The sequence below is a fragment of the Necator americanus genome, chromosome IV (assembly GCF_031761385.1).
Source record: "Necator americanus strain Aroian chromosome IV, whole genome shotgun sequence".
In the NCBI taxonomy this organism is placed as follows: Eukaryota; Metazoa; Nematoda; class Chromadorea; order Rhabditida; family Ancylostomatidae; genus Necator; species Necator americanus.
Window position 1 is genome coordinate 2,997,696 of NC_087374.1, and position 14,191 is coordinate 3,011,886.

Sequence of the window (14,191 nt, forward strand, 5' to 3'; positions counted from 1 at the left end):
AGACTGACGAAAGCCCTATCATATAGAAAGTGATCAATGGATAAAGGATATTGATTCTCCCGAAGTGTGTTTTACGCTGGGATTTCATAGATTGATTCACAAATGATGAGGCGGAAGTGATTTTCAGCGATGTGAAGAGTGGATCATCAGGTTTGGAGCACAAAAGACAGAATCAATTAGCTTAGAAGAAATTTGCATACTGCTCCTACCGTAACTAAAACAGTAAAATAGTAAAGTTATTTGAGCTAAACGTCGTTAAAATCGAAATAATCCTAAGGGTCAGTCTACAGAGGATTCAATTTAAGGAATCTAGACGTTTCCTTTCTTAAAAATGAGAGAACGACCATACAAATGACGAACAGTAAAACACAGAAGCTATTGAAATTCGCATCGCACTTCCACTCAATGATTCTCCCAATACGCGTAGAAAACGCGAGAGAATTGGGTGAACGCGAACCGCCGGCACAGGAGGGAGGACCCCCCGTTATCTCTACCGGTATCTAACAAACATGACGTGAAAATCCAAAAATGTTCCCAAAAAGGTACAACCCGACCTTCCTATGAGTCGAACAAACAACAGTAACAAGTTCGTGAATTATGAGAGACAATGTCGTATGCTCGTCGTCGAGTGCTGTTGAATAATGAATTTTCATGAAGATTTCGGAATCAAAATGCAAATGTACTTAGATTTTTGGTGCAGGATTACATATATTTTTCACAGACAGACCGAGACAGAGAGATTAACGTTCTCGTCGAACCATCAGTCGAATATTTTTTCCTTCTAGCAGAATACTTGGAGAATTAGGTACACGAATAAACAATAAACACAACACAACATACAAATAACGAAAACATTGAAGATTGACCAGTTTTTCAAAGTCAAAATGAGCTGAAAAGATAGATTTCGTCATCCTGAGGCAATTTATTAATCATACGGAACAAAATGAATCAAGTTGCAGAGAAAAAAAGAAAAAAAAATCGTTGCCAATTGTTTCTTAGTGGCTGAAGAAGAGAAGATTTTGCATAAGTCGATAATTTTTTAATTTTTCTTTCGCGAGAATGGAGTAGATTTTTTCATTGAAAATGATAAAATATTGTAAAAAGGTATGACTCGATATGGTAGATTAAATAATTTCCATCATAATTAATTTTCAACAGTAATTTTCAACAAATTGCGATGAAAATTCGATTGAAGCGTTCATATCCATTTCAAGGTACTGTGCGAAAGAAATCGAATGATCCGGTGTCTTTAAAATCTGGAATACTCCCTAAAAATTTACATAACAATAAGTTCGGTATCGAAAGATGCATGGTCCTTTATAGTTAGATCAAACACTGCACTACATGCTATTGTATGTTAGATTAGACAGTGATTTACATATATTTTGTATTTTATTTATTTATTTTATTTTTAACATTTTCTTAGACTCTTTTGTGGCTGTAAAGTTTTAAAAAAATATTTTCGATGAACTTTCCATAAATGTTTCCGCAGTACACTTTTTTTATTGTGTACCAGGCAGACAACAAGAAAAAAACAACAATAAAGGTCGCCACAGTACTACCACTAACAACCGCACTAATCCTTGAAGGGAAATTTCCCGAGAATTTCTGATGTTGGATTCCCCTTTATTACTATTGGGCAGCAAAACACAAAATACTACAGGATTATAGAAAGGAGATGAACGAGGACCACCGATTTGGCCAAGCCTTTGTACCATTACGCAGAAAAAAATTGTGCTATTGTATTAACGACATAAAAATTAGAAAATAAGTGCTTTTGTAAAAAATTTCCGAAGCTTATCAGGAAATGGTAAGATCTACCTATTTTAATTCAATTGAGAATCGATTGATGAATGATACAGAAAGAAATTAATCAAGTTACAGAGGAAAAAACGTTTAAAAAAAACGCGGATCCGCTCCATTCTTGTTTTCTAGCAAAAATTACTTCTGTAAGTGTAATTTAATACTGTATCAGTTATTACTGTATTTGACGTGAGGCTGAATAAAGTGAATTTCACTACTTCTAGGATTTTATCGCGTAATTCCACCAATGAAACACTTTTTACCGTTTCACTTTGTGGATGTAAAGTAGAGCATCGTCAGGCGCATTGTTCAATCTGCTGCTCATAATCTGCGTCCTTTGGACTCGGAGTAAGGAAAGTAATTCGTGTTCTCTTTTGGACACATTGTCCGGAACCTCAGCTACTAGTTGAGAAATCCAACAACAAAAAACGATCCCTGAACGGAATGCCCTTAACCTCATTTGTAGATTCAGAGTTGAATCAATCGATGATGGGAAGTCGATGGTGGTTGCACTTGCGCTCCACGTACGCAAGCAATGGTCGGTCGGTACAGGTGACCTGTATGAAGCCGCTCCGTTAAAAGAATGGAGGATTAAAAGGACTTTACTATTTAGTATTATTATTATTATTATTGCTATTAATACTAATATTATTATTATTAAAGGACAAAGTCACTGACGAAGTCATCAATCTGCTTAGGATGCGCCAACGCGTTTTACTGCAATTAAAAAACCTAACGAACCTCAACGATTATTATTATTATTATTATTATTATTATTATTATTATTATTATTATTATTATTATTATTATTAATTATTTTTTTTTTTTTTTTTTTTTTTTTTTTTTTTTTTTTTTTTTTTATTTTTTACATTATTATTATTATTATTATTATTATTATTATTATTATTATTATTGTTATTATTACTATTACTGAAAAATATTTAGTTTAATTTAATTATTTATTAAAAAATAAAGGATAAAGTCACTGGCGTAACAATCCACTTGGGATCCGCCAACGCGTTTCACTGCAATTATTCAAATCTTAACGACTATTATTACTATTTATTATTATTATTATTATTATTGTTATTAAAAAATAAAGGATAAAGTCAATGGCGTATCGTATCGCGTCAATCCATTTTGGATGCACCAACGCGTTTCACTGCAATTATTAAAACCTTAACAACTATTATTATTTATTATTATTATTATTATTTCTGGTTAGTATTACTACAACTAACTACTGAACAGCTTATTACTACGAATACATGAATAAGAACGACCGGAAAGCTATCATAAATGTCTTTTGGTTTTGGTATCGTCCATTTATGTCAGCACTACGTATGTACGTTGTGATTAATTAGCGCTAATATCTAATACGACATCATTCGTAGCTGGTTCTGAAGTGTAGTTTGATCTTCTAACCTCATCCATATTTCCAGATTCCAGATTTTTGACCTTACATGGCGCATGGGAAGAAATGTTGTAAATTCTACGCCATCCGGAATCATCTGCGTCACGGATTCACGGTTCGGAAAAACACCGAACCGAACATCAACGAACCGTTCACTATTCAGAGCTGTATATACTTGTCGATGAATTTCTTATCTACACTTGCCAGTGGTTCTATGCCGGAATACTGACTGCATTCTTTCCACATTCCGACATGTTTCTTATATTGTTCGGCGTCAACAGATCACTTCAGATCTTTCAGCTGACGTTACAGATGCAGATAAAGATCAGGCAAAACGAATTCGCTGAACCTTAACCTTTTTTTGTTGTAATACACGTGGAAAACCTCCATTTCACTAAACATGTATCCTAAACTTTCACTTATTCACCGTTAAAAAATACCCCTTAGATCGGAAATGTTTTTCGACACGAAGATATAGGAAACTGATAAAAATGACGATTATAATGGTTAGAAAATTTCATTTTGACGTCGGATTGAAATATGAACTTAGGGAATTGTTTGAGTTAGGTCTATGTACGACATAACAGTTAAAAGGCGGCTTTAACCGCATTTCCTGCTGCAAAACGCAGTATGCAGATTCCAGGTGGTCCCAGACGGAAAGTAAAATTTATTTCAAGACAGAAATTGCAGGTTACGGTTACAATTACAAGTACAATTATTATTTTTATTACAGGCAACAATGAAAATGATATCCTCGTTTGCAACAAAATAACTAAATAATAAAATAAAATAATAAATAAAAATAAATAACTTTTAATTTTAACCCCTATCTTGTTCTTTTTTTTTTTTTTTTTTCAAATGATACACTACCATTTGGAAAATAAGACAAATACTTACAAGTTTAATACTAATAATTGGTAGAATAAATATCGAATAATTAAAATGAATTTAAAAAAGTACTAAATAGAACAGAAATATTAAATAAAATAATATTGAAATGTTGCAATCGTACTCGTATTTTATACCCCGGAAAAATAAAAGGAATTTAGTTGTAGTTGCATCTCATCACGATTGATTGGAATAAAGAGATGTGACGTCTTATCCACCTACAGAAAAATTTCCATTTTTTTATATTTCAAGGGCTAAAAATTACTGTAATTGCTAAGTGATGCTCCATCTCAGGCTGCAGAGAATTTTTTTATTGCGCATCATACGTTTGACATGGAGGAAAATTTGAGGAGAAGATGAAAATGAGCTCACTATTCTCGTTATTTGAAGTTTATCTATGCTCTATCGAGTCTTTCAGATCCGCACAAACTTCATTAACTCACTTTAATGAACTCAAGACTGTTATGTTATTGAAAAAAACAAAAAAAAATACTGACGCGGAAAAGATAACTATTAAAGTTGTCCGGGATAACTTGATAATCAGATATTAGGCGGAATGATTAGATAATTAAATTCGGAGGAGATTCGGAGGATCCTGTAAATCTACAACTTCTTCTTTGTCCAGATAGAGTGTTAGCTCCACTTCAAATTTCGTTTACAATAGTTGTTCGACAGTTTCCAAAATGTTTTCGAAAAACAAAATCCATGCAGTACTTCTGTGCTTTTCTTTTAGTTTCATTCCGGATAATGTTTACTAGAATCACTGGGAACAGTTAGTTACTTGTTCTTCTTCGTTGTTTCATCTCCTGTCTCAAAAAAAAAATCTGATTTATCACCACTCTTCCGAAAATAAAAATTAAGAAAGCAAGAGACCACGGGTACAACATTTTTGCTACCTAATGGAGATAACCTTAAAGGCAACGTGTCCTGAAATTGACGTAGTCTGAAAACCTGATGAAGAGCGTGGATTTGGAGGTGTAGATTACAAGTATAAGCGTAGCCCCACGCTCATTTCCTTAATTGTTCTGATGTAACACCTTGGGAAACGGCGTTCTTTCGTACGAGGTAAGCTGGGACGCGCCATCTTTGTGCACGCGCCGCGCCCACAAGCGAGCGGTAGCAGATCAATCAAGTCTCCTCAACAGCCTATTCGCGTTTGGTAAAACCAGTGAATGAGCTTGAGAGGATCGCAGCGCGTTCTAACGTATCTTGCAGGAAAGAAAATGTCATTTGGGAAATTTGGGATTTGGGAAAGTTGATCGCACCTACGCTGGTTTCCGTATTCTGCAATCCGAACTCTACGGGTTCCCCAAGGTTTCTGTGCTGCGTCAATTTTGTGATATGTTTCCTTTAAATATGAAGGTAGGATTTATAGGTGTCACCGTAAGTTCAAACACAGAATAGAGGAAAGAAAGTGGAAAAATAAATTGGTATTGAAGGGAACCCTGACCGGACAGAAATTGCTAAACCTATCCTGACGACGGATAAATGGAGAGATAAGCGCTGACGAAAAAAAAACAGTTTTGGATGGAAAAAACAAATGTAACAAACAGAACATATTTTGTATGGGAAAAAAACTAGAATTTTCGCTTTCTATACCTCGCCAAAAATCCCTTTCATAAGGTCCGGTCACAAGAATCAAGCAGTTCGATATATTTTAAAAAAATTATACGTATATATAAGATATATTAGAAACAAAAATTGAGCAAACTTAGGGCGTTATTCTACTTGAATACTTGTCAGGCGACATTATTGACTTCATATCTCGCCTCGTAACACCCTTTGTTGAGAAAGTGCTCGGGAAAAAAATTCCGCTGCATACAGAAACGATTACCTACTCCATTTAGGTGCTCGTGCAAAACGTGGAATCAAACGATGTGGAAGTTGCAAGACAAATACGGGAACACTGGATCGAATCTATTTATTTGAACACTCAGACATCCCGTTTTCATTGATCTCACGGAACCAAACATCCATTCGTTTCTCTCATTTGCATTAGTCATCCGAAATGTTCTTGAAGATACCGTATCACAAAATTGAAGTAGTGTGGAAACTTGGTGGAAGACATAGAGTTCAGGGTGTAGACATCTATGGTCGACGTCTTTTTCCATTTATCTGTTTGGCAAATCATTAGTGCCCTTTGCGTAGAATTCAGAAGGCTGTGATGCGAAAAATGTTCCCCGCTGTTTTGAGGTCGTCTTATTTGTTCTATTTCTTGTTTTTATTTGTATTATTTCACCCGTTTTTAGATTCAGCAGTTGGAACAGTGGTCTGAAGATGTACGCTTCGACGAATACGACGGTTGGGCGACCGGATGCAGGTCCGGAGCAACCGGAAGTCAGTCCGGTTACCCCTAAATGTCATGAAGCTATTCGCCCTTAACGTCATGGAAAAAACGACGTAGAATCTGCTTTAGTTCTAACGAAGTACGTTAGACGTCCGCCCTTAAGTCCCTTACGTTACACGTCCGTCACTACGGTACGTCATTCGGAAACTCCCAAAGAAACTGTGGAGTTCGTTTGGAGAGATTCGGTTTTCCAACCATCGTATTCGTCGAACCTTGCTTTCTCAGACTACCACTTGTTCCGACGACCATCGAAGCACCACGTGGACACCACGGAAGGAGGCTCCACAAATAAGACGACCTCAAAACAGCGGACGACAATTTTTCGGTGTCGTAGCATCCTGAATTCTAAGGCGCAGGGTATCAATGATTTCTCCAACAGATAGACGAAGGTTATAGATGTGCACGGTGAATTGAATCCTAAGTATTTTAAACAAAATTAATTTGAAAAAATTCGCACAAGAATCCCCGGGCTACCTAATAGTAACATCCTGAGGCTTGATTCGAAATTTTTTGATATAATTACCTCCAACTATAAAAGAGAGAACCGGAAATTCCCCAAGAGATGACTTTTCTGCAATCCGCGCTCGACACTTATGGACAGTTTTTGTGCTCCAGCAATAATATATTGGGATCTAAGTGGAGTTCGAGTGCAGTTCAAATGGAGCAGTGTTGAGTGCCTCTCCCCCGCAACTAGTAGCACCCAAAAATGAGCGCCAAGAATGACCCAATCGTCGGCATATTTGGCGTTTTATGTACAAAAAGTACTCCAGCCACCCATTTCAAGGAGCAAGTCAACCCAATCTCCCACCACTCTTCCAAATGATCATCCAGATGCTAATCACCTACGCAGGACAATTCCGTCGTGAGGCTAAACGCAAGCAGTGAAGTTACACGCCTCGCACCTTAATTACCGATGCTGACTTTGTAACGAATGAGAAATCTAAAATGTTGATTTCAGCTTAGTTTTGCTAATTGTATGCTTTGTTGTGGTAATAGGCTTTCGCTCAATTTCTTCAGTAAAGTTGTTTAGGTTGTACAGGAGGAACGATATCTCCGAAAATGAGCAGAAAGTGGGTCATATTTACTATTTTTTGATTATTCCCTTCTTTTAGTCGGATGCATCCCTGCTATTTTGATCGGTCTATTTTACAAGTATTTTTTTTCTCATCAAATAACGTAATGGAATCTATTTGTTCTGTTCTTGAAGACTGGGAACACTCGCTAGCTTGCGAAAGGATGATCACGACAGCGGCGAAGAGTCCGACGGTGGACAACAAAGTTTCTTCGTCGGTGGATCCGAACACAGGTATTTACTACGTTACCAGTACCGATTCATTACAATTATTCACTACAAGGTGCTATCGATTGGTTAGATTGGATGAGATGTCATATTTCTTCCAAGAAAAATAGCGTTCTCATCCGATGTCAGTGACGCCTCTACATGCACACAAACTAAGTCTTTTATGTCTTAAGAATAGATCTGAAGCCACAACGAGGAAGAATTGTCGCAAAAATAGTACAATATCAATAAAAACACTTTGGGTTTTGTAGCTGAGAAAAGGATAAAGGAAATATTTGCAAGAATACTGTCAATTTTATATGAATCATCCGATCCAGGCGTTCAACATCATCATTATTTTGAGTATAGTAAGGAGTCCATCTGAGATACTGGCACAGTTTCGAGCCCGAAGTATTTGTTCTATTAACGGTGCCATCATTTAGTGGCCAGCAAGTTTTGGGACCTGAGCGCCCTGATCGTGACAACACCGATATGGTTGAACGCGTGTTCGTCGCGGCAAGACAGCATGGGGCAGAAGCACTCACTGCCAGTGGTATATCATCACAGGTTTGTATTCCATCTTTCTTCTGATTTCGTTATTTCTCTTCTAAATCTATATGTTGCTTCTTCACTTTCTAAATTTTTTTAAAAATAATTTTAAAATTTAAGCTGTCAGGTTTTTTTTCAAATGCTTGAAAGCGATTTTCTAAATTGAAAAATGGAATTTGAAAGCTAGAGGATGAGAACAACTTGTTTCCTTATTTCGTTGCTTCCGGCTAAATCAGCAATGCTGGCAACAGTTACCTCCTTGGAATGTATTAAATATTCATTCTGTGTTGTCGTTGTTGTTGATATATTTCGGATGTAACTTCTCTCCTGGATGGGAGAGTGATTTTGAGTGAAGCCTAACAGAATGGATAGTTTATACATCTTATTTCCGGATGAGACGCGGGAGGGGACCGGCGCGTTTATAAAGATGACGTTTCAACGCGCCTCGTAAGGAAAAATAACCAGCAAAGCCGTTTCCTACTGCGCTTTGCAGAACGATTAGGGGGAAGCTTGGTAACGCTTTTATTCTCAATCTATACCCCCATCCACACTTTTCCTGACGAGATCCCAACATAATCAAGTGTTATGCTGCCTTTAAGCTTCATGGTTTCGTGATTCGTTCTAAACTGAAGGTTATTATTTGGGTTTTTTTTGTAAACAGCTCATTGCTGTCATAGCAATTATCTCCATTTCTCTAAACATAACAACATAAAAGCTGAGTACTTGAGGTCATTAAATGTATGACATCAACTGCAGGAGAAGAGAGAAAGCCGGTCGCTCGGATAGGTATTGACTAATATAATTTGAAAAATAGGTTCTTCGAACGGTGTAAAAGATTCGAAATAGGTCTTTTTTGAGGAAACTCTGATTTAGCATGAAAACGAATATGTGCGCCATTCAGGTTCTCTTATATGTGTTAGTGTGAGACTTTCTGAAGTTGCAGCTCGAATCGTAAAATGCTTTTAGCATCCACATGGTCATCGTTCGATGGGCGGTGGAGTTCGTCTAGGAGACACTTCTTCGACTCCTCAACTCCCTGTCAATGAATCGAGCAGTGGAGAAAGCGACACGAATGAATCGGATGAAGTCAACTGATTTACTACTATATAATGCTAGGGATATATTATAGCGTTGAATTCCAGGTCGTTGTAGAGCTTTTCATGTGGGAAAATGGCTTTTCAATTGACGATGGACCACTTCGCTCCTTCGAGGAACCAGAAAATCGCCAGTTTCTAGAAAGCATCATGCAAGGGTAGCTGTAATCAATTTCGTTATTTTGTAGACGTCTTTTATAATTTTTGAAACTACCACAAGCAAGAAATTTAAAAATCTAAATATTCACTTTTTGAATTAGTCGAAACACTTTTCCACTGATGTGAAACTGTAGTTTTTCCGCCTTAGCCTACTTCTGAAAAAAAAAATCTGATCAGAACAGAAGCAAAGTGCAGCCCTTTTCGTCCAAATTTGACACCTAAGCGGTCTCTTTCTACAAATGGAATTACTACACCAACGTCAGTAAGTAGTTATTCTGCAGGCAGTTAGTTCACGGAGGATGCATTATTTTGGGCCGAGTTTCCAATTAAAAATAAGGAAATTGTTGAACGAATTTATTTGGTTTCGTGTACATGGAAATGATTCTAATAAGTTTTGTCGGAAACACAGAAGTTCCAAATTCGTAGTTGTTTCCAAGATGTTTCTTTGAAACGCAAATGCAAATCCAAATGTTTCTTTGCACAGGTGTTATGTTTTGCGCTTTTCAGCCGTGTACCAGCTGAACTTCTAGCGGCACATCCTCGTCGTCGTATTGATCTGCGTATGCAAAGACGAAGTGGACCGTACGAACCACCAAAACTGAAGCCTTTCCAGGTTCTGTACTTCCTCTGCGGCTTCTACTTTTGCACTGCATTCATTCTGTTAACGTCGCCTTATCGTTTGTTAAATTAGAATTGGGGACTTTTGATTCGTTACTTGGCGTTCTACTGAACATTATTTTGTATAGGGGACCGGTGTACGTCTTGGAGCTGTTGTTCCACAGATCGTTTCCTCACCTGCAGCACCTTCGTCCTCGTCACCTACCGACCACGGTGAGTCAAGACCACTACTGTCTCAACAGCCATGATATACTAGACATTTCTACTCGTCTTTTAATCGTTTAGACAACGTGGCAAAGGCTCAGGATAGTGTGAATCTGGACGTCAATTCTCCAGTAACTCAGGTACCGTCGATTCCCCCTTAGAATGCATATTTCATGCAGATTTTTGGAAGCTATATTAGATGTGTTGTTTCACTTTGATTGCGCTCTTCGAACTGTTCAATACTTAATGATGTTTAGGTTCAAATTCGCTTGCCGGATGGTCAGCGCGTTAGTGGAAAGTTCAACCAATCTCACACTGTGTCCGCAATAAGGCATTTTCTTGTTACGTAAGTTATTTTTGTTCTTAGAATGTAGCAACAACAAAACTATTTATTTCAGGGCGTATCCAGATTTGGCAGCTACAGCTTTCCAGCTAATGACCACTTACCCTAATAAGGTATGTTTTGCTTTTTAAACGAAAAGTTTGTTCTCATTATTATTTCATAAGTTGTTTTCAAACTTGTCTTGAAGATAAAACAGTGACTTTATACCTCGTAAGTCATTGTGTAAACCACATCCGCATTCACAAAACCTCAAACGATTCTCAATTGAAGTCGACGTGTTGGCGCATTCGTATAGGAGATAACGTTAACATTTTACCCTTCGTACTACTTTTCTAGATTCACTATACTAACAAGAAAAAAAAGATGTGGAACGCTTTTGTGACGAATTCTATAACTCCGAGATAGTGCAGGCGGTTGTTTTTCGCAAACAGATGCAGCGTTACCCATGAATTTGTTCATGAATTACAAACAGAAAACAGTAACAGTACTTTTGCAAAGTGATCTACATGTTGACCCTCTCTTGCCAGTTACCTCTTGAGCAATTTGTCGTAGTTCTCCTTTTTTATTTGAAATAAAAACCTTTCCCAAGAGATTGTATCTTCCAAACCCTTTAGTGTAAATTCAGAAAGAGAGATTGTCTTGTTGGATGTTGATAATGTGCATAAACGCATGAGTTTTCAAACAGAAAAGTTCCCAGCTAGTCCAAAGTTTGAGTGCATAGTTTAATCTGTTTGAAAGAGGCGGCAGTTGTTAGGTTGTTGTCATCCAGTACAACTGAATGACACGATAGGTAATTTGCAACAGCTGAAAACTGACGAGTATGTGCTTTCTGCGACCAAATCACAAGTAAGAACTGCATCGCAGTACTGTTTCTATGTCTTTTTTCAGATAATCGATGATGAAACCGTAGCTTTAAAGGAGGCTGGTCTTCTAAATGCTGTTGTTGTTGTGAAACTCATACAGGTATAGTAAGATACGATGGATAAGGATGAGTGTTTGCTGACTGGGTTTTGTAAATCAGTTCTTTTTTTTTCATCGCATATATATTGTATTCTTAAGACTCTTGCTTGCTGATTTAATTATCGTTTATTGATGTCTTGGATACTGTAAATGATGCACGTGTGGAAATAATATCTTAGTTGAATACTGTTAGTTTTTGTAATCGGAGATGGACAGTGGATTCCATCCGTGTTTTTTTTTTTGTTGTTGTTGGTTTTGTTTCATTTCTAATGACGTTTAGTTTCATTTGTGATCTGTAGATGTCTTTAAAAGAATGGATGGGCATCGACAAAATGCAGAAATTTATGAGGATTATCAAACAAATGGGAGGTGTGCGAGTTGCGTTGAAGAAACGCTACCTGTGGGTTTCTGCACATCTGTGTGATGCGAGATTGATGTTGTGCGTATTTTCTTTTTTTTTAGTATGGATGTCACTCGTGTGGGAACTCTCGTTGGAACTGACAAGTTTGGCAATAGGTATTACGAAGACAATTCATACTTTATGCCTCGCAACAGATGGGTAGAGTATCCGGACAAGGTAGGGTGTTTTTTTTTTTCATACAATCCTTTGCAATTGTTAATCTATTTAATGATCCAATTGTTCTTACAAATAATATTCTCGGAATTCATATTTGGAAGTTTAAAAAAGCACTCTAAGCCTTTTAATCTCCTCTTAATACTTGAAGTTGTGTGGAATTCAAGAACTGTTGTATTCCTGCTTTATATTGTTAGCGTCTAGGACACACGCGCAAAATGCTGGTTGCATTTTTTTCGCGCCTAAATAGTTGAAGATAAAGAGAACATCAAACATGTGAAACTGATGTTTTTAGAATGAACAGCTGCCCCATTTAGGTCCGTACTCACGTCACGAATGAGTGTCATAGTTCATTTTAGAATAAAACTGTGTTTGAAATTTTTGTAGTGCTTCAAATAGTAATGTTAATGCTTCTTTTAGGGCTATTAGGGTAAACTACCCAAACCTGAACCTAAACCAAACCAAGAGATACCAAAACAAGATTGAGTAGAGTAGAGAAAGTCACTTGGGCACGCTACACTCCAAACCATGGGCGAGGCATGTCTTTGAATGCGCAGCACCGTTTCTGAGAGTAGAATCTGTCGCTTTCGACAGTCTCTGATGGTTGAGACCGAACACAACACTGTTGCTGTTCCATGGTCAGCTAACTCAACTGTTCCTGTATGCGAATTTTCATGCAGTCTTCCTAACTAAGTCAATTTCAACATAGACTGGTTACTTTCACTGAAATCTTTCCAGTAAAGAAATTTGTACATGCAAATCCTAGTCGCACTCAATACGATTATCATCGTATTCCAACAATAAGCAATGTCTTGCGAAGATAGGAGTTTAACAGCAAGGCAGTGCCCCAGTATTGGATAGAACACCTCGCATCGTAGCCGGCGATTCGATGCTGACACGGAACATTTTGCATGAAGCTATGAAATTTTTGTGGAAAATCCTAAAGTATAAAAAATCAACTGAAAGAAACAAAATTATTTTCGATATAGCCTAATATCATAGTTCATAATGCCACAGGTTAGCAGGTGTTGTTAATTATCTACCAAACGTTCCTCTCCTTCCTCTGCGCCTTCTGCGTAGATGTCACTGGTCTTAGTGGAGATCATGAATTCACTTTATACGCTGAACACCTCCTTCCAATTAATCCTGAACATTACAGGTATGGCTCGACTATGATCCGTCGCAGATCCCTCCGGAATGGTAAGACTTTTTTTGTTGGAGATTTGGTTTTTCATGTTAAAGCTAGAACCTGATACCGATTTCATACGGAAGTGTAAAACTGTAGGTGGGAAATTATAATTCCAAATCTTCTTTGCTCTTTGGTTGAACCTATATAGAACTACTTGATCAGAATCGTTAAAACCATTGTAAAATCGTACTTTTATCATTGCCGAAGTAGGAGTCGCCTAGTTAATTTGCCCCTGAATGATTCTATCATTTCCAGGTGAATCCTTAAGTGGTGAATGAGTTTTAAGGGTAAAATCGAAACAAAATTTGCGAAAGCGGCTTTATTGAGAAGAGAAAATTCTCAGTAAAAATGAAGGTTTGAAGAAATGATTTGCTTTGGATCAAATCTTGAAAATTTTTAGGCACCGTTGGCTTCATCACATAGGTGATGACACTCCCACTCAAAACCCACCAAAAAACGAAAAGTGGGTGCTGCAGCATGAAGAAAATCTAACCATTTTTGAGTAAGATTTTTTGGTTATTTCTCGTTGCAATAGGCTTTTTTTCTGTTAACGTCATTTCGTTATGTTCCTTATTTTCTTCATTCTTAGAGACAAGAAGTACATCCCTTATTCGACGACACGCACGAAGATACAAGGTTGGCAACCGGGACAGAAAAAACAGGAATGAGCAGAATTGATAGATGATTTACTTAGCTAGAACTAATGATTATCGAACTCTGAGAAATAAAGGACTTCTTAATCAAAAATGTTTCGAGTGGTGGTTAAATTG

At 37.2% G+C, this 14,191-nt stretch overlaps 1 protein-coding gene across 2 annotated transcripts; it reads left to right on the forward strand.

Moving 5' to 3' along the window:
• Positions 1-5,461: 5,461 nt before the first annotated feature.
• On the forward strand, positions 5,462-14,089 carry RB195_000250 (uncharacterized protein; the record flags this gene model as incomplete). 2 transcript variants are annotated; one of them, XM_064196487.1, is made up of 18 exons in its annotated part: positions 5,462-5,488; positions 6,355-6,442; positions 7,483-7,522; positions 7,660-7,758; positions 8,175-8,298; positions 9,247-9,366; positions 9,423-9,532; positions 10,041-10,146; positions 10,280-10,364; positions 10,437-10,495; positions 10,613-10,701; positions 10,754-10,811; positions 11,587-11,661; positions 11,958-12,058; positions 12,121-12,235; positions 13,392-13,432; positions 13,822-13,923; positions 14,011-14,089. In XM_064196487.1, 18 exons carry the CDS (start codon positions 5,462-5,464, stop codon positions 14,087-14,089), a joined length of 1,518 nt encoding a protein of 505 aa, XP_064052368.1. The 2 variants fall into 2 exon arrangements, with proteins under 2 accessions (XP_064052368.1, XP_064052369.1); XM_064196488.1 differs by lacking the exons at positions 5,462-5,488; positions 6,355-6,442 and having other exon boundaries at positions 7,512-7,522.
• Between the last annotated feature and the right edge of the window lie 102 nt (positions 14,090-14,191).